Below are 21,034 nucleotides of genomic sequence, written 5' to 3'. Positions count from 1 at the left end.
GGAGAAGCTACACTTCTGAATAAGTTTATTATCTCCTCTGTAATTATCAAATTAACTATGATTAATTCTCCTTGTTTTCAAAATTTCTGGGGATTGTCCATGGCCACAAGCAAAACTATCTGTTGGCACTGAATAAACCATCCATATCCCTTTGCACCATTCAGAAAAGAGAAAGAGACAGGCAGAGCCCCGTCATTCTGAAATGCAAATTGTCACATCTGCTGAATAAGTTGCCATTTGAATCTAATTCCAGGATCCACAGCTCCTTGAATAGCAATGCTGGAATAGGTGAAATTCTTTCTAGAAATCAGATTTTAATATTAAATGATGGTGTTAGTTGTGTTAGTATTTGTGCTGTTGCCTCAAGCAGTGTGCAAGCTTCCAAATGCTAAATGTAGTATCAGTGACCCTCTTCCTATTCTCCACAAGTATTATCAGCCTGGAGATCTCAATATTGCTGGCATCTCTTCACAAAACTTTGTGTTTTCAAGTCCAATGACATTTCAAAAACCTCCCTCTACTGAGCTCTTTGGTGATATCATGTAAGGAGTTATAAAATGTAACTGTTCCGATAATATTACTACCAGACTTTTAGAAGACATCTGAAGGCAGCCCTGTTTAGGGAAGCTTTTAATGTTTTACAGACCATTGTATTTTAATATTTTGTTGGAAGCCGCCCAGGGTGGCTGGGAAAACCCAGCCAGATGGGCGGTGTATAAAAAATAAATTATTTTTATTTTTATTATTACTATTAAATTGTAGGGGAATGACATTTTAAACTGTATTGTCTATTAGATATTCTGGATTAGATAAGAGTTTACGGGCATTCATTACCAACCCTATGGTTTTAAATTCATCCTGGTACTTTCAGTATATCTTCTGTTGTTAAATATATGGTATCTGATAATTTCAAAAATTGGAATAGACCTGATTTAAGCAATACAAAGCCTCCCAAATTGCTATTCAAACTTGGCCTTTTTTAGCTTCCAGCAAGTGTCATTATTAGATGCATATTGAGAAGAGTAAAGGGGATAAAATGCCAGTGGCCGCCTTACCACAGTCAACTCATTCTTTCCTGTATATGAGCTGTAATACATAGCTTGACGAAATGCCACAGTTAAGTATGTAATGGATAGAATTGTGCCCAATATAATCTGAAGCAGATGAACCATATTGTGGTATGTAACTCTCCTTACAGGGTACTGACCCAGCTCTACCAGCACATCATGGCCTTGGTATTTGCTGTAAGTGAAATCAATTTAAACCCTCGACTCTTACCCAACATCACTTTGGGCTTCCAGATCTATAATAGCCAGTTCAGTGCAAGTGGAACCTATCAAGCGTCAATGGAACTTCTCTCGACTCAGGAAAATTTTATCCCAAACTACAAGTGTGACACCCGTAGCAATCTGGTAGCAGTCATTGGGGGACCTAATTCCAATGTCTGCCTCCATATGGCAACCATCCTGAGCAACTACAAGATGCCACAGGTAAGCTTTGCTCATGAGCAGGATCTATGAGCAAAACACAGGTTGCTTCTCTTGCTTTTTTGATGTGGTTTGGAGGTTAAAATGGATGTGGCTGAAATCACACTGGAAGCATTGCAGGAAAACTTGACTATGAGGAGAGTGTCTACATTATCTCAGATCCATTTGGCATAAATAGAGATTTCTGTTTCAAAGCCTATATATAGTTTTATCATAATTTTTTTTTTTAAACCCACCCCAGCCTTCAGACGGCAGTGAGCGTCTGTACCTTTGGGTGACTACAAACAATAGCCCTTAAGTTGGTGGGACAGCTGTGTATGTTCCAAGAGGTGCCAGGTCTGATCACAGACATGTCTTAGCTGCAAGTCTGGTGGATCCCCTCCTGTTTCTGAAGCACACTCAGGTGGATTGTGAAAGGGCCTTTTTTGCGCAACCCAAGGGGCATGCTGGAGGCGACACAGAGGACGAGAGAGACACAAAGTCCTGTTGCCTGTTGCATGAGCAGCAAACCCCTTTGGCATTGATCTATGGTACCATCAGAGTTTAAGATGAGGTTAGATTGGCAGAAGGTTCAAAAGAAAAGGTTGATGCTTCTTAGGTGATACTTTGTGAGAAGCACTATGCTTTGGTAGTAGCTGTTTTGCCGGAGATGCACACATTAACCTACAAGAACATGATAATATGATGAGAACTTTACTGTTTTATTTTAATATTTCTTTAGCTTGCATATGGTTCCGCACCAGTACTGGATATTGAAAAACAAGGTGCTTTCATCCAACAGATGTTCCCAAATGGGGCTCACCAATATATGGGGATTCTCCAGTTACTTCTTCATTTCAGGTGGACATGGATTGGGGTAGTTTATCTGGATGATGACAACGGAGAGAGGTTTGTGCAGAATGTGCTTCCCAGCTTCTCCCAAAGAGGCATCTGCTTTGCCTTCATAGAACGTTTACCGAAACAAGGATCTTCCAGTGCTTTTGGTGTAATTGTGGACAAGGGGATCAACATGACTGTGGGAATAATGGCGAGCACTGCCAGTGTGGTGGTTGTGCATGGTGAAATTCAGACCATGCTGGTCTTGAGAATATTGATCGAGGTTTGGAAATTCAGTAGTGGCCAAAAGAATGCAAAACTCCTGGTTATGACAGCTCAAATGGATTTCACATCATTTCCTTTGCAAAGACAGTGGGACATAGACTTCATCCATGGTGCTCTATCTTTTGCAGTTCACTCTAAAGGGGTGTTAGGATTCCGTAAATTTATTCAGAACAGGAACCCCATTTCAGAAAAAGAAGACAAATTTCTGAGAGTATTCTGGGAGCATACATTTACCTGTCTTCTCCCTGACGCCAAGGTAGACGTGGCAAATGAGGAATTCTGCACAGGGAAGGAGAAGCTAGACACTCTTCCAGCATCCGTTTTTGAAATGAGTGCAACTGCTCACAGCTACAACATCTACCTGGCTGTTTATGCTATGGTCCATGCCCTGCAATCCATGGATTTGTCCAAGTCCAAAAAGAAAGCAATTGCTGGAGGACAGAGAAAGAAGTTTCTCACTGAACTCCCATGGCAGGTAAAACGCAAAGAGAAGAGTGGTCACTCTCTGTGCCAAGTCTGGGTTTGGGGCAGCGGCAGACATGGTTTCTCACTGACCCATTTTTCAACTTCTTTTCTGGTGTTCTTGCTCACAGTAAACACAGTAAAATAGATATCCAGACTCCAGTGAACCAGCCTGCCATGTTCCAGGAGACAATTCTGAGGGTCATAAGCACCCAATGAGCAAGCTGGTCTTTGCACTTTCATACTGTTTGGTTAATGTCACTGTGGCCGAAGTTTGTTTTTCATGTTGGTTAACTCCACAATATGCAGAAAAAGCACATATTTTTAATAGTATAAGAAAGCAACTCCCCACACACCAAAGCATGTTCAGTAGCCTCCAGAAGACAAAGAACATTGTGGAATAAGGGGGCTTGCCCTGCTTGAGCTCATAGTACTGTGGAGGAGAACATCCCTGGTTTCCTGCTTGGAACAATGAACTGCTACATCCTACACTGATCATATAGAGCCCATTGATCCTAGTTTGAAGTGTGTTGTATTCTTGCCTTGCTTCTCTCTTAAGATCTCTCTCTCTCTCTCTCTTCCCTTTAGCTCCAATGTTTTCTACGAAATGTTTCATTTAACAACAGTGCTGGGGAAAAGGTTTCATTTGATCAAAAGGGGGCCTTACAAGCTGGATTTGATATTATAAATTGGGTCACATTCCCAAATCAATCTTTTCTTAGAGTCAGAGTTGGAAACATAGACCCAGATGCTCCTCAAGCATTCACTATTGATGAGGATGCCATTGTTTGGCCCAATATCTATAACCAGGTAAGGGTCCACAAAACTTTACAGATGGTTCCCATTATTTCCCCAAAGTTTTAAAAATGGTTTATTCTTCAGAATTGGAACCAACTTTGCCTCTTCTCATGTCAGCTAGATGAAGCTCATTTATCTTAAACACAACCAAGGTGGAAGTTCAATCAGTCCTGCATAGAAAGCAACTCCTAAGACTCAAGCAAATTTATTATGCCATGCCAACCTCAATCTCGTTCTCAGCTGTAGATTAAAATATATGATACAAACAATCTAAATCTATTTTTTGAATGTTAAAATATTCTGTGCTTTCCTTTATTGACAGTCGCGTCCCATTTCTCTGTGCAATGACAATTGTCAACCAGGTTATAGAAAGGGCAAGAAGGAGGGGAAGCCATCCTGCTGCTATGATTGCCTTCCATGTCCAGAAGGAAAGATCTCCAACCAGAAGGGTAATCATGATAATGTATAAAGTTCTCAGAAGTATAGCATGTAGTCCACTGGATGCATATCAGGCTGAAACTCATTCATCTAATGATGCTAAAAAATGTTTGTAGTTCAGTTTTCCATATATTTTCATACTGATTTTTGGATTGGAACTCTATAACAAAGCTCAGAAAAAAGTGAACTCCAAAGGTTAGCAGTGTTTTCAGTTATTGTATTATTTCAGGAAGAATGAATAGGCAATTTTTATTGGAGATGCTAATATTGAACAGTTTGAAGCAACTGGATACATGAAAATGGAGTCCTTTTGGAATAAAAATATTGTCAAGGCCCATACGTTTAATTAAAAAGTTTACTTGCAGAACGTTCTTCAAAAACAAAACAAAAACATCAATGATACATAAAAAATATATCCAAACAATACCTTGTGCTGTCCAGCTTAGAAATAACTTTAATTTACAGTGGTACCTCTACTTATTAATTTAATGCGTTCCGAACGCACATTCGTAAGTAAAAAAAATTGTAAGTCGAATCCCATAGGAATGCATTGGGAGGAAAAAAATCGAAATTCGAAGCAACCCTATCTAAAAATTCGTATGTAGAAAAAATCCTATCTAAACCGCATCCAAGATGGTGGACGGAGCTCCATTCGTGAGTAGAAATATTCGTTAAGTAGAGTTATTTGTAAGTAGAGGTACCACTGTATATTCAAAGCTGACAAACATAGCTCTCTCGCATACACTCACACACAGGCTTCACTGCCTGCCATCCAGCCGCTTTAGCCTGGAGCTACTTACTTGGAGAGCTTCATTTACATCCTCACTCCACAAAGTTTGAAAACAAAGAAACCCAAAGGCAACTCCTTTCAAAATGGAGATTTGCAACCAAAAACCCTTGTCACCTGATCTAATGTTAATCGCTCACATGTTAACTGCTAGAGAACAACAACCAGTTAATTATCAACTCGGTTAAATCTCAGAGAGAGCTCTTCTTGTTGTTCTTTAGTTTCAAGGGATGCGGGTGGCACTGTGGTCTAAACTACTGAGCCTCTTGGGCTTACCGATCAGAAGGTTGGTGTTCGAGTACGCACAACGGGGTGAGCTCCTGTTGCTCTGTCCCAGCTCTTGCCTACCCCAGCAGTTTGAAAGCACGCCAGGACAAGTAGATAAATAGGTAGGAAGGCAAATGGTGTTTCCATGCACTCTGGTTTCTGTTATGGTATCCTGTTGCGCCAGAAGCGGTTTAGTCCTGCTGGCCACATGACCCGGAAAGCTGTCTGTGGACAAATGCCTTCTCCCTCAGCCTGAAAGCGAGATGAGCGCCACAACCCCATAGTTGCCTTTGACTGGACTTAACCGTCCAGGTCCTTTACCTTTTACCTTTAGCTTCAATGGAATCCTCGAGTTAAGCCCTTTCACCAATACAAACAGGCAGTCCCATTTTAGTGTGAATTAAACCAATTATACTTAAGAAATCTGAATTACAATTGACAATGCAAACAGAATGATTCTTTCCTCTATAAATCATTTCAATTTGATGGTGATCATTAACAAGGGAATACAGACTGATTTAATAATAATATTATAATAATAATTTATTATTTATACCCCGCCCATCTGGCTGGGTTTCCCCAGCCACTCTGGGCGGCTTCCAACAGAAAAATGAAATAAAATAATCTATTAAACATTAAAAGCCTCCCTAAACAGGGCAGTATATTATACCACTTGACTAAAACCAAACAAATATTTTGATATATACATTCAGGCAAGATGGCAGCAGAGGCATTGCACCCTTGGACAAAAAGCAGCATTGGCATTTTCCTGTGCCACTGAGCTCTGAGCATTTAGGTGCAATATTTTCTTTCATCTTTTGACCTTTTTTGCCTTCATTTGGGTTTTTCCAATATCAGAGCATGTACAACAAAATGAAAGGTGTTTTGAAAACTACATTTTCTTTTTTCAGACATGGTTGCCTGCTTTCAATGTCCAGATGGACAGTATCCAAACAATGGCCAGGATTCATGCCTTCCAAAATATATAACTTTCTTGTCTTATGAAGAAACATTGGGCCTTGGTTTGGCTCTTCTTGCTCTTTCCTTGTCTTTCATCACAGCTTTGGTGCTGGGAATCTTCATTATGCACAGGGACACTCCCATAGTCAAAGCCAACAACCGGAGCCTCACCTACACTCTCCTCATCTCCCTCTTGATCTCCTTCCTTTGTGCTTTGCTATTCATTGGCCAACCTGAGAAGGAAACCTGCTTCCTCCAACAACTTGCTTTTGGCTTCATATTTACTGTGGCTGTATCAAGTGTGCTGGCTAAAACCATCATTGTTGTCATAGCTTTCCGGGCCACCAAGCCAGGGTCGAAAATGAGAAAATGGGTGGGGAAACACCTGGCCACCTCAATTGTTCTTTCCTGCTGCCTGATTCAAGCCATTATTTGTACTGTGTGGTTGTCAACTTCTCCTCCATCCCCATATTTGGACATGCACACAATGCCTGATGCAATTGTACTGCAATGTAGTGAAGGTTCACCTCTCATGTTCTACTCTGTGCTGGGCTTTTTGGGCTTCCTAGCCATTGTCAGCTTCAGTGTGGCTTTCCTAGCCCGGAAGTTGCCTGACAGTTTCAATGAAGCCAAGTTCATCACCTTCAGCATGCTGGTGTTTTGCAGTGTGTGGCTCTCCTTTGTTCCAACCTACTTGAGTACTAAGGGGAAATACATGGTGGCTGTAGAGATCTTCTCGATCTTGTCCTCCAGTGCAGGCTTACTGGTTTGTATCTTTTTCCCGAAAAGCTATATAATTATGGTTAGGCCTGAGTTGAACAGCAGAGAGCAGCTAATACAGAGGAGAAAATAATCATTGTAATGTGGTACTCAACCCAACTAACGTTATTCATCATTTAATCGCATTGTAAGCCATGGAAATTTAGCCATCGCTAAATACCTACCTTGTCATCCATGAAACTCACAATGCAATCCCAACCAAATATACTTATCCTCAGCTAAGTTACACTACTATTGCAGCCCCAATCATGAGAAGAAAATGAAAGAGAGAGACAACAAAAAAGCAAAAAAAAGGAGAGGAAACAAGAAGAGGAAGAGAAGGAAGCAGAAAGAAGACGGGAAAGAAAGAAGAGAAATTATTGAGAAAAGAAAAGAAACAATTAAGAAAAAGAAAAAGGACTTAATGATTTTCCATCTGCTGGTTACATAAAAAGTGTGTGTGTAAGGGATTAAGACATTCAGTCCAGATAACACCATCTTATCTACTTTCTGTTAAATAATATTTCTTTTAAGTCAAAGTGTCTCAAAGTCATTCATTTCTTTCTCCCATGAAAAGTCCAAGAGGGGATCCCAAATTATTATTATTATTGGTAAAGGTCACCCGTGTTTTTTCCTACGTATCAAATTTACTTCATTAATTCCCTCTGCCATTTCTCCATACTGAATAATAGCAAATTCTCCAATCTCCACTTGTGATCACATATTGGCATAATATTCCATAATTCTTGTCCCGTGTCTTTAAGAACGTGTGACTCTGCACGCTTTGATGTCTGTTTACACCTTTATTTAATAAAGCATTGGATCTGGCCATTCTCATGGGTTTTTTTTGCTCAAACCCTCCTTTGGGCCTGCAGTTCAAGACAACGTGTTTGGCATGCCTTGTGTTCATCCACATTTGAGTGGAGAAAAACATTTGAGTAGAGAAAAATTACCACCCAGTCAGCCTGACATCAATAGCAGGAAAGATTCTAGAGCAGATCATTAAGCAAATGGTCTGTGAGCACCTAGAAGGAAGCTGGTAAAATGCGGGCTAGACAATGCTACCATTCAGTGGATTTGTAACTGGCTGGCTGACCTAACCTAAAGGGTGCTCATCAATGGCTCCTCCTCATCCTGGAGAGTAGTGACTAGTGGGGTGCCACAGGGTTCTGTCTTGGGCCCAGTCTTATTAAACATCTTTATCAATGTTTCAGTTACAGGTAGGTAGCCGTGTTGGTCTGACAGTCGAAACAAAATAAAAAATTCCTTCTAGCAGCACCTTAGCATGCACACGAAAGCTCATACGTATGACAAAGTTAGTTGGTCTCTAAGGTGCTACTGGAAGGATTTTTTTTAATTTATGTTTTGATTACGTCAGACCAACACGGCTACCTACCTACAAGACAACGTGTTTGGCATGCCTTGTGTTCATCCGCATTTGAGTGGAGAAAAGGGATTGGTGAAAAAAGTTAATGTCTTGATTGACCTAGGGCAAGAAGGCTCCCCAGATTTTTGGCTGGAACTATCCACACACCCCAGCTAAATTAGAAAACTGCCTCTCTACAAGACCTGGTGTTTTGACATCTCAGGATTGGGTCTGTCATAACGTAATCTTTACAACCACCAGAATAAGTCTAGTGTCATGAAAGAAAAGCAGGATTGTTCTCCCCCACAAAAAGGCTTTTGAATGTATTAAAAACATCTGTCTTAAGGGAAATAGTGATGGTGATGTGAATGTTACTATATAATGAATATAATGTTTTTTTTAATAAAAAAATCAACAGCAGGAATTAGTCACTAACATAACTTAATGGTTGGCCTATGTATCTATGGAATAAGTCTCCTTTTCCTGGGCCCTGAATACCAGAGAAAATGCAATGGTTCCTATTATCTGATGGCCCCATGGGCTGAGATTAGGAAATGAATACTTTTTAAGGTACCATTACCATTTGATGCCAGATTATTCTGTGAACCGCCCTGATATTCTGTGAACTGCTCTGAGACCCCCGGGTATAGGGTGGTATGTTAGTCTTTGCTTGTTTCTCAATGCTTCTCTTTTTTAGTGGCCTTTAGTGGCTTTGGAGCTTATTGTTGCCACACCGGGGAGGGCTGTGAAGCCTACTGACCTCTGCTGATATGTCAGGGGGGAAATGTTCTTCTGCACCTCCACAGTAAATGCTAAACATGTGATTAACTCCCCAGTAATTCTCAAATCAACTGTGATTACAACCGCTTCTGCAAATATCATGGGGAATTCTATTGGCCACTAGCAAAATAGTAAATTCTGACTCAAGCTAGATATTAACACCTGCTGTGCCATCGGTCTGAGTGCTAATAAACTGCACTCTTGAAAGTCCCAGCTTTCGAGCTCAGCTGACTGAGTGATTATTCGGCTCAGATGAGGAAACTAATAGGCACTCAAATGATAATGTGGGAACTGATAAAATGGTTTCTTACTGGATGGTTTTCACCCAAGATGATTCTATTTGGAATACTGGCATTAGTGTGGCTGCCTCAAGCTGGTTGCAGACTTCCTGTTCTTAAATCTTGCAGGGATGAGCATGCTCCTACTCTTCACAACTATTATCAGTCAGGTGATCTCATCCTTGGGTGCATTATTTCTCAGATCTACAGATCTTCTTACCAGATAACATTCACAAAACATCCTTCTCAGGACGTAGTTGATGAGCTCATGTACGGAGCTTGGTTTTGATGATGATGATGATAGTAGTAGTAGTAGTAGTAATAATAATAATAATGTAAAAATCTTTTCAGATAATATTCTCAGGATGTTTCTATGAGGACGAGCTTTAGCTTCAATAGTTAGGGCGGGTGACTCGATCACATTCCTTACTTCCTTTTTAGAAAGGCATTCTGCCTCTCCCGCTACCTTTTGGTATGTTCTTATTTGCTGTGGTGGAGTAGATGACAATATTAGTATTAAAAGTAATAATAAATGCAGATATTCTGTAATATTACTTCTCTCACTAACCATGTGGATGACTTCTGATGTTGAGTGTACAATTGCTAAGCTCAATCCTGTTATTTGTAAGTATGATCAATCATGAGACCTCACTGATGCTGGCATTCTTTCTCAGATTTACATTACAGCAAGCTCTGTTTAATTTCTTGAACTTGCTGCACACGGCTGAGAGACTCTTGTCAGAACATGTGCTACCCCCATGACATGTTTAGAAGGCACCTGGGCTGCTATGGACTTTAGATAGCTTTCACTTGATGTTAGAAATGCACTTATTTCTTAGTTTTCATGGCCACTATTATCAGTTCCTGTTGTTGATCATGTGATCTTGAGGTATCTTTTGCCCTGATTTTTTTAAAAAACCAATGACACCTGGATTTTCTTGATCATAGGTGACGGCCAACTAAATCATACTGAGAGGAGACCCTTTGAAATGAGTATTTGTTTATTCCAATTGATCCATTCTGAATATGATCAGCATTGTCTCTCACTCCACTAGATATTGTCTTGTATTTTCATGATGTGACCACCTTGATATTTATCATAGAAGTGGAAAGCAGTCTTAAAAAATAATCAAACTTCCTTTGTAGGTTTCTGACTCAGAATTACCAGAACATCCTGGCCTTTGTATTTGCTGTTAGGGGGATAAATTGCAACACTCATCTCTTACCCAATTTCACCCTGGGTTTCAACATCTATGAGAACTATTTCCAACCAATATCTACACTTCAAGCCTCTCTGGAAGTTCTCTGCACACGGGGAAGATTTATCCATAACTACAAATGTGAACCCCAGAACAGTTTGGCAGCGGTCATTGGGGGACCTGACTCTAATGTCTGTCTCCACATGGCAGTCATTCTGAACAACTATAAGATTCCACGTGTAAGTTGGCTACCCAAGGACCTGGGAGTTTATAAATCTGGGGTGGGCGCAGGAAGAGGAGTATCATAGGGTTTCAGGCTGCATGCTGCTTAAGGAACAAATATAGACCAAGGGAAAAATAATCCTTAAGTTGACTTCATGTGCAGTTCCAAACTGCCAGTGTTCATGTCTCCGCTCCTCCACATGCAGCTGCTGGGTGACCTTGGGCTAGTCACACTTCTCTGAGGTCTCTCAGCCTCATTCATGTCTCAGAGTTCTTGTTGTGGGGGAGGAAGGGAAAGGAGATTGTGAGTGGTTTGAGACCTCTTAGGGTAGTGAAAGGTGGGATATCAAGTCCAAACTCCTCCTCCTCCTCCTCTTCTTCCTAATATTCCTTTTATGACCTCTATTAGTCCAACTCCCTGTTCACTGCAATAACCCACAGCATTCCTGGCATGTGGACACCCACCTCTCCTTAAATACCTCAGATGATTGAGAAATGCAGAAGCAGTGCTAGAGAGTCAGGCAGGAATGTAGGTCAAACATAATTGTGGAATCTTTACTGCCAATCCATGGGGGGGGGGGGGGGGAGTCCTCTGCATCAACTTTCTTTCTTTCTTTTTTAAAAAAGATGGCCCCTTAGTGACATAGTCATATGTTAGTCCTTCTGCTTAATAAGTACCGTAGCCATCAAATATTAAATCTGTTTATGACCTCAATGGATGATTGGAAATAAGCATTACATTTTGGCAAATGTATCACTATATTTAGTGTGGAAAATCAGGTAATGGAGACCAGGGGAAGACACCCCCCTCTCTTTTATCTGTACAGCAACATTAAAATGCTGCTCAAAACACAGCAAGGAGAACTGACTTCGCTGCTTTTTCAAACCACTAATGTGTACATAGCCAGAAAAAGAACGAAAGTTGCAAAATGATATTTCAATATTATTATTATTTTGAAAATACCTTTTCCACTCTTCTCGTTGTTCTTGATTTTCTCCAGCTCACCTATAGCTCCGCTCCAGAAACCAACAGCAACCCCCAAGCTGCGTTTGAGTACTGGATGTTTCCAAGTGCATCCAATCAACACAAGGCTCTTCTCCAATTACTGCTGCATTTTGGGTGGACGTGGATTGGAGTGCTTTATTTCAGTGTCGCAAGCACAGAGATATTTGTACAGAACATGCTTCCCATTTTTTCCAAGAACGGTATCTGCTTTGACTTCATAGAGAAATTACCCCAAATAGATTTTTCCAGTCAGATTGAAAAAATGTTGCAGAAGGCGATTGAAACATTTAGGGTCATCGTGGGAAGCAAAGCCAATGTGGTGGTCTTCCACGGGGAGACTCACACTATGATAGTTTTTAGAAATTGTATTCAGTATTTACAGTTTTATGATATATGGGTGAACAGCCAAGGTAAAGTATGGCTTATGACAGCTGAGATGGCTTTCACGTCCCTTCCTCTTCAAAGAAGGTGGAATGTCGACATCCTGCATGGTGCGCTATCCTTTGCTGTCCACTCAGAGGAGGTGCTGGGGTTCCATCAATTTCTTCAGATGAGGAATCCTGCTTCTGAAACAGAAGATGGCTTCATCAGGGTCTTCTGGGAAAAGGCATTTGAATGTTTCTTCCCCATATCCATGGTTGACCAGGAGGTTGATGAAATCTGCACTGGAGAGGAGAGGCTGGAAACTCTTCCTGCATCTATTTTTGAAATGACAATGACTGGCCACAGCTATTGCATATACAACGCTGTCTATGCTATCGCTCATGCTTTCAATGCCATGCATTCAACCAGATTGAAGCGCAGAGCAACGGGGGATGAAGGAAAATGGAAGCTTCTTAATCTACATCCGTGGCAGGTAAAGTTCTGAACTTAAAACGATTATAGATCTCACCCTATCCATGGGTGAAGAAACAAACCATCCTCGATTGTTTAGACATTAGTGGTGGGCCATCTAGCACTGCCTTAATTTGCAATCACCCCTAGCTAACAGGACCAGTGGTCAGGGATGATGGGAATTGTAGTCTCAAAACATCTGGAGGGCCGGAGTTTGCCAATGCCTGTTTTAAGCATTACGCTCTTCATTTTCTTTAACTTTCTTAATAGTATTTTTTTTTAAATAGATATTTATTGATTTTCACAGTAGAAAAGGGATTTACAGAGGTTTAGAAAGGATGGGGGAAATACAAAAAAGCAAAAATACAAAAGTCAGGAAAAACAGAAAAAACCAGAAAGTAAAAAAGAAAAAAGAAAAAAACTGTTTAACTTATCTTTATCACAGTGTATATTGGGACCTCCTCGGGTTCCCGTCCCTGTGTTTCTCAAACACACTTCCAATTTAGCAAATTCTACCTCTAAGTATTCACTTTTAATACTAAGTTCTTATTTTCTATTCTAAAATAACCTCTTTTACCTAATCCACAGATTTATTTACCACTTAATTTCTATTCTTAAAATATTACTTTAGCGTACTTTTTTAAATACAATTTAAAATCTTTCCACTCTTCTTCAATTGCTTGTTCTCCCTGGTTGCGGATTCGTCCGGTCATCTCTGCCAATTCCATAAATTCCATCATCTTCATCTGCCATTCATCAATCGTTGGTAACGTTTGCTGCTTCCAGTATTTAGCGATCAACAGTCTCGCAGCTGCAGTGGCATACATGAAAAAAGATACCTTTCTCTTGGGAATCTCCTTCCCTACAATGCCCACTAGGAATGCCTCTGGTCTCTTCACCAATGTGCCTTTTAGCACTTTCTTAAGTTCATTATAAATCTTATTCCAGAAGTCATTCACCAGTGGACATGTCCACCACATGTGGTAAAATGAACCTATTTCTTTCTTACATTTCCAAGATTTATTGTCATTGTTGTGGTAAATCTTTGCTAGCTTTTCTGGTGTAAGGTACCATCTATACATCATTTTCATTATATTCTCCTTTAATAAACTACACGCAGTAAATCTAATATTTTCCTTCCACAACTTTTCCCAATCCTCTATCATAATATTATGTCCCACATCCTTTGCCCACAAAATCATAGCATTTTTAGTTTGTTCATCTTTTGTATGCCATTCTAGGAGCAATTTATACATTCTCGAAAGTATTTTCGTCTTAGGTTCTAACAATTCTGTTTCCACCTTTGACCTCTCAATTTGAAAGCCAATTACTCTGTCCATTTTAAACGCTTCATTTATCTGATGGTATTGGAGCCAATCATCCAATTTACCTTTCAACTCCTCATATGTTTTTAATTTAAATTGGTCTCCATCTTGAATCAACAAATCTCTATATTTCAACCAACCGGTCTCCATATTTAATCTTTTGCGAACCTTGGCCTCCAAAGGCGAGAGCCAGTTTGGCGTTTTTCTTTCTAATAAATCTTTATATCTGGACCAAACCTTAAACAATGAATTTCTAACAATGTGCCTTTTAAAACTTCCATGGGCCTTAACCTTATCGTACCACACATATGCATGCCAACCATGAACATTATCATAACCTTCTAAATCCAAAATATCAGCGTTTTCCAATGTAAACCACTCTTTCAACCAGCAAAAGGCAGCTGCTTCATAGTAAATTTTAAAATCAGGTAGAGAGAAGCCTCCTCTTTGTTTATCATCAGTCAATATCTTGTATTTGATTCTTGGCTTCTTCCCTTGCCATATAAATTTTGAAAGCACCTTTTGCCATTCTTTAAAACAACTCAGCTTTTCAATTATTGGTAATGATTGAAATAAAAACAACATCTTTGGCAATACATTCATCTTAATCGTTGCTATACGGCCCAATAAAGACAATTTCAGGTTGGTCCACGTTTCTAAATCCTTCTTAACTTCATTCCATAATTTCACATAATTATCTTTAAACAAATTTAAATTTTTTGCAGTCATATACACTCCAAGGTATTTCACTTTTTTAACAAAAGATAAACCAGTTGTTTCCTGCAATTTCTCTCTCTCTTCCTTATTCAAATTTTTATCTAGTACTTTAGTTTTTGATTTATTCAATTTGAAACCTGCTACCCTTCCAAACTCTTGAATAACTTCCAGAGCCCTCTGTACACTGGACTCTGGATCTTGTAAAGTTAACACCAAATCATCCGCAAAGGCTTTAAGTTTATATTGTCTCTTCCCTACAGTTACACCTTTTATTTCATCATCTTTTCTAATCCTGTCAAGCAGGACTTCCAGGACCGATATAAAAAGCAAAGGAGAGAGAGGGCACCCTTGTCTTGTACCTTTCTCAATTCTAATCTCATCTGACACCATATTATTCACGATTATCTTAGCTTTTTGCTCTGAATAGATTTCTTTTACTCCATTCAAAAAACCATTGCCCATTCCCATTTTTTCTAAATTTCTTTTTAGAAATAGCCAAGAAATATTGTCAAACGCCTTTTCCGCATCTATAAACATAAGAATGGCTTTTTTGTTTATCTTCTGCTCCAGCATTTCCAAAATGTCAACTATATTCCTAATATTATCTTTCAAATGCCTCCCCGGAAGGAAGCCAGCTTGATCTTGATGTATAAAGTCTTTCAAAACCTTTTTCAATCTGGAGGCTAAAATGTTAGCAAATATTTTATAATCCACATTAAGTAGGGATATTGGGCGATAATTCTTAACTTGCGTTCTATCCGTGTCCGGTTTTGGTATCAGAGTGATGTAAGCCTCTTTCCAAGATTCAGGGGCCTCTCCTCCATTCAAAATTTCATTGCATAAATCCTTCAAAGGTTGAACTAACCAATCTTTCATTGTCTTATAATATGCATCTGTCAAACCATCCGGTCCTGGGGTCTTGCCCGACTGCATTTGTTGTATAGCATATTCCACTTCTTGCGTTGATATCTGTTGAGACAGTAGGGATTTGTTCTCTTCTGGGATTTTATGCAGCCCAAATTTGTCCAAGAATTGCTCCACTTCCTCTTTATTTTGATTTTCCTGTTTGTACAATTGTTTAAAATACTTCTGAAAAGCTTTTTGTATCTCTGTCGGGTGCTCCAGATGCTTTCCATCTTGCACTAAACTTACAATAGTGTTCAATTTCTGCCTCTTCTTCAATTGCCATGCCAGTAACTTTCCACATTTATTTGCTGACTCAAAGGATTTCTGTTTCATCCATTTAATTTTAGATTCAATTTCTTGATTCATCAATTTAGAAAATTGAACTTGCAATGCCTTAATTTCTTTCTGCACCTGTTGATTTTTAGGATTTTCCCTCAGTTTCTTTTCTTTTTCTTTCATTTGATTTAGAATCTTTTCTTTATTTGCATTGGCTTCTTTTTTCTTTATAGCATTTTGTTGAATTAGAAATCCTCTCATCACAGCTTTCTTAATAGTAGCTGTCCTTGGGTGTCACTGGGATGTTTTACAAAAAGAAAGACAGTTTTAATTTATTATTGTATATGTATGTCAGGAATGCTTTGATGGTGTTTCCTGCTTGGCAGGGGGTTGGACTGGATGGCCCTTGTGGTCTCTTCCAACTCTATGATTCTATGATTTTATGTACAGTATATTGGATTTTCTCTCTCTTAAGAATGCATCCTTGACGTGTTCCCTTGACATGGTTTTCTCCATGTATCCAAAGCGTACATGAAAAGGGGAGTCGTCCTATGGGCACTGGCCTCACCACCACAGGTGATCATTGCCATTGACTTCATACCCCAGGCACCTCTCTATTGTTTTAAGATATAGGAAGCTTTACAGGTGAAGGCTTCTCTATGCAACTGGGAGCCCTGATCATGAAAGTTTTCCAAATAATATTTGACTGTATGTCCACAGCTCCCACACTGCAATTTTGCCTAATAAGTGGAGGTTTTGGAGGTCGAGCTTATTGGGATGTTCACACAGTTGGGCGAGTCAGCTTAGGGTGAATCAGGGTTTCCAGAACTTGGGTCTCCAGCTGTTTTTGGACTACAGTTCCTATCATACCTGACCACTGGTCCTGTTAGCCAGGGATGATGGGAGTTGTAATCCAACAACAGCTGGATACCCAAGTTTGGGACACCCTGGGGTCAATGAATTGAAGCCTACAAATGAAGAGTTTTGGTTCAGCACAGAAGAGGTTAAGCGGACATTGAGTACATACCCTCCTCTCCCCCTGCAAGTCTCAACCTTTTTATTAGTTCATGCTTGCATAAGCCCAAAGATTGGCTCAGGGAACAAATCTACAATGACAGCACCTCTTTTATTTGCTCTTCTATATTGCCTCTAATTTGCTCATCGGCATTGTTAGGGTGTCAATGTGTTTCTCCCCTCTGTTTAGATGCTCCACTTTCTGAGAAGTGTTTCATTTAACAACAGTGCCGGGGAAACGATCTCCTTTGACCAAAACGGGGAATTATTAGGTGGACTTGATATTATCAACTGGGTTACTTTCCCCAACCAGTCTTTTGTTAGAGTAAAGGTGGGAAAGATAGACCCCAATGCTCCCACAGACAAAGTGTTCGCAATTTCAGATGATATCATCATATGGCCTGACAGATTTAACCAGGTAGGGCCTGTACAGTATACATTTCTACAGGTATGTCCTTATTTTCTGCATTAAAACAAACAAGCCTCAAAGCAAAGCACACAGAGTTCATTGCCTAGTCCAGTGTTGCTTCCAAATTCTGCATGTCAAGTACTCTGAAGCCGAAAGTGAAGCTGGAAAAGCAAACACCCCCACCCCACACTTTTATCACCCACTTGCTTATTTAGCTGCATCACTTAGTGATATTCCTCCCACCCACCCCCAAACAAGATGTATGGCCGCATTCTCAAATTGTGAAAATGTTGGGGACTTACGGGATCTAGAAAAGGGGAATTTTTGAGGAATTTCATGGATGAACTTAACACAGTAGCTTTCGAAACTCTGTCCAGCCATCAGTCACTGGACTAATTTTTCACAAAATACATTGGTAGGCACAAATAATTGGCAACCCCTTCTTCTTCAGTCACCCATTTCTTGCGAAAACATCACAGAGCTTTCGAAACACTATTTTCCCATAACTGTTAAAACAAGCCTCTTTCATTTATCAACAGGCCCAACCGCTTTCTCTATGCAATGATAAATGCTCTTTGGGTTACAGTAGAAAGAAGAAAGAGGGAAAGCCCCCTTGTTGCTATGATTGTCTTCCCTGTCCAGAAGGAAAGATTTCAAACCAGATAGGTAAGAAATGGTTTTTTTAATGGAATATGTCAAGCATTTGGGCAGATGTTTGTATTAGAAATTCATTTCACTCAAGTCTAAAAATTTATTCAAAGTCCAGAAGGAGTGGGGTTTGCTGATGTGTCTATACCAGTCCTATTGTTCCCAATAGGGAAAAAGTATTATAGGCCATACAGAAAATATGGTTGTTTCAGAATGGCCAGGGATGACACACAAAAAAGGAAACCCATAATTTGGGAATTATTTGTGTGCGTAGCAGGGTTGACCAAACTGCTCATATCAGCCATATATATATAATATCTCTCTCGCTCTACCCCCCCCCCCCCGGTGTTTCTGTGTGTGGTGACTATAAAGAGTACCATTTTTTCGGTCCATAAGACACACTTTTTTCCTCCTAAAAAGTAAGGGGAAATGGAGTGAATGTGTGGGCGATCGCTAGCTCCCTTTCCGGCCCCAGCCCCTTGCCCAGGGCTCCATTGTTGAATGTTCTGCAGATGAAGGCTGTTTGTTTCCTCAGTGACATTTGACTGGATGATTAGATTATCTGTCTGGAAACTGTTGAAACAGCTCCCTTTCCTTTCCTAAAAAAGCTGCAGAACTGTGCAGTACTCCATAAAACCAGGATTTTTTCCCTTTGCAAAAGAAACTGCACAACTGTGAGGTGATCCCCAAAAACCCGGGGCTTTCCCCCTTTCCTTCTCTAAAAAACTAGGTGTGTCTTATGGTCAGGTGCATCTTATGGGGTGGAAAATATATAATGCTGATTAAATATAACACTGTCTGGATGTGCTGGTAAGAATCTGTTTAAACTACATGCAGACTATATAAGGTCTAAAGTCAAAGTGGACTTATTTATCGTTATCTATTTATGTATGCTGTATTGTTACAGCAAGGAAAATATACATTTTCCATATTTGGGTCTTCCTGGTGCTTTAATACATTTGGGGAGATATTCAGGTGTTCAAAAGCCCAAGGTAGTTGAATGTGCATGTGTACACAATCCATTTGCCTCCCTCCCTCCCTCCCTCCCTCCCTCCCTCCCTCCCACCCACCCCCTCCATGCTGCCCCGGGTGCTGGCAACTCCTGCTATGCCACTGAAACACATTAAGCCAAATGCACCTGGAATACCCCTTTCCTGTTCAATATATGCTGTAACAGTGAGTGGGCATGGTCAACATGCACAGGGATGTGAGAGGTGGGACCAGTGCATTCATGACCAGTCCCCTACATATTTTAAGCCCATAACTACATCTGTAAGTAGACATTGCATGCTAGGAAATCAACTCTAATTAGTCAAAGCCAACAACCGGAACCTCACCTACACGCTCCTCATCTCCCTCTAATTATGAAACAAATGTCATCATTTGTATGCTAGGCCTGAAGAAACAGAAGAACATTCACTGGCTTTGTTTTACTTTTCTTTTTCAGACATGGACGACTGCTTTCAGTGTCAAGAAGATCGTTATCCAAATAATAACAAAACTTTATGCATTCCAAAATATATAACCTTCTTGTCCTATGAAGAATCTTTAGGCGGCAGCATCACCATTGCTGCCCTCTCTTTTTCTTCCACCACAATTTTGGTGCTTTGGATATTTGTTAAGCACCGAAACACTCCCATAGTCAAAGCCAACAACCGGAACCTCACCTACACTCTCCTCATCTCCCTCATTCTCTCCTTCCTTTGTGCTTTGCTATTTATTGGCCAACCTGGAAAGCTGACATGCCTCCTTAGACAAGCTGCATTTGGCATCATCTTCTCAGTGTCAATGTCTTGCATCTTGGCCAAAACTGTCATTGTGATTCTCGCTTTCAAGGCCACCAAGCCAGGATCCAATATGAGGACCTGGATGGGGAAAGATCTGGCCAGCTCCATTGTTCTATCCTCCTCCTTTATTCAAGCTACCATTTGCACAGTGTGGCTGGTAACTTCTCCTCCATTCCCAGATACGGACATGCACTCCATGATGCAAGAAATTATACTGGAGTGTAATGAAGGTTCCACTATCATGTTCTACTCAGTCCTGGGCTTTATGGGCTTCCTGGCCATTGTCAGCTTTGCTGTGGCTTTCCTAGCCAGGAAGTTGCCTGACAGCTTTAATGAAGCCAAGTTCATCACCTTCAGCATGATGGTGTTCTGCAGTGTTTGGTTGTGTTTTATTCCATCCTATCTGAGCACCAAGGGGAAGTCCATGGTGGCTGTGGAGATCTTCTCTATCTTAGCCTCCAGTTTGGGACTACTGGGTTGCATCTTCACCCCAAAATGTTACATCATTTTGATAAGACCAGAACTGAACAACAAAGAACAGCTTATGAGGAAAAAGTAAAGAATGTTAATCCCTAATAGCCTTAAGCCAGCTCTTTGGTTCAAATTTATGATTCAGGTCTATTTTCAATGTAAGCTTAATCACACCTGTAGGGGAATCATGTTGAACTCAAAGCAAATTAACTTCCAATTAAACATAGGTCGAAATGGTGCATTCTCTTTTAGTAAATGGGACTTTATTGTTGATTCGGTTATTTCCATTAAAAATCATGATTAATTTTAATTGCACTGGGAGCTAAGTTTTCTTTCTTTCTTTCCTTCTTTCTCTTTTTTTTGGGGGGGGCATTTTATTGTTTTAATCATTTAGTGTACAATCTTTACAACAAAAGACTTTACATCCAAAATAAAATCATATATGGCAAAACCTTGAGTCTCATGTTTTCATTTACTATACCAATCTCTTCTCAGATTCCATTATTTTAATATTCCTTAATATTTGTCTCCTTGTTTTAATTCCTTATTCTCAATCTCTTAAATTCTATATATCTTTAACAATTTTTCAATTGGTGCCCTCATCTCCCTCCCCCAAGACCCATTGCTTCCCTCCACCCATGCGCGATCTTCTTTACATGCTGTTATGTAAAAATATATCTATAATATAATATAATTAATATAATATAATAAAGTTTTCTTTCTTTCTTACTCAATTT

At 40.0% G+C, this 21,034-nt stretch overlaps 2 protein-coding genes across 2 annotated transcripts; both read left to right on the top strand.

Moving 5' to 3' along the window:
• Positions 1 to 327: 327 nt before the first annotated feature.
• LOC118078591 (vomeronasal type-2 receptor 26-like) lies at positions 328 to 7,153 on the top strand. Its single transcript, XM_088659947.1, has 6 exons — positions 328 to 542; positions 1,199 to 1,490; positions 2,209 to 3,063; positions 3,639 to 3,860; positions 4,171 to 4,297; positions 6,252 to 7,153. The coding sequence occupies exons 1-6, from the start codon at positions 328 to 330 to the stop codon at positions 7,151 to 7,153; spliced, it is 2,613 nt and encodes an 870-aa protein (XP_088516073.1).
• A 2,382-nt stretch (positions 7,154 to 9,535) lies between these two features.
• Positions 9,536 to 20,742, top strand: LOC148683222 (vomeronasal type-2 receptor 26-like). The gene is made up of 5 exons (XM_088659946.1): positions 9,536 to 9,753; positions 10,630 to 10,921; positions 11,906 to 12,766; positions 17,931 to 18,057; positions 19,487 to 20,742. Exons 1-5 carry the CDS (start codon positions 9,536 to 9,538, stop codon positions 20,383 to 20,385), a joined length of 2,397 nt encoding a protein of 798 aa, XP_088516072.1. The 3' UTR covers positions 20,386 to 20,742.
• Positions 20,743 to 21,034: the final 292 nt, after the last annotated feature.

This window comes from Zootoca vivipara, chromosome 16, assembly GCF_965207765.1.
Source record: "Zootoca vivipara chromosome 16, rZooViv2.hap1.1, whole genome shotgun sequence".
NCBI lineage: Eukaryota > Metazoa > Chordata > Lepidosauria > Squamata > Lacertidae > Zootoca > Zootoca vivipara.
The sequence above is the reverse complement of the archived record's forward strand: the minus strand, read 5'-3'. Positions and strand labels throughout refer to the sequence as shown.

Excerpts from the sequence above, each read along its gene's own strand:
- LOC118078591 (XM_088659947.1), top strand. The coding sequence starts at position 328 with ATGGTGTTAGTTGTGTTAGTATTTGTGCTGTTGCCTCAAGCAGTGTGC. Across the intron at positions 1,491-2,208 it reads GCAACTACAAGATGCCACAG|CTTGCATATGGTTCCGCACC; the intron begins GTAAGCTTTGCT and ends ATATTTCTTTAG. Across the intron at positions 3,064-3,638 it reads TCACTGAACTCCCATGGCAG|CTCCAATGTTTTCTACGAAA; the intron begins GTAAAACGCAAA and ends TCTTCCCTTTAG.
- LOC148683222 (XM_088659946.1), top strand. The coding sequence starts at position 9,536 with ATGATTCTATTTGGAATACTGGCATTAGTGTGGCTGCCTCAAGCTGGT. Across the intron at positions 9,754-10,629 it reads GACGTAGTTGATGAGCTCAT|GTTTCTGACTCAGAATTACC; the intron begins GTACGGAGCTTG and ends CTTCCTTTGTAG. Across the intron at positions 10,922-11,905 it reads ACAACTATAAGATTCCACGT|CTCACCTATAGCTCCGCTCC; the intron begins GTAAGTTGGCTA and ends GATTTTCTCCAG.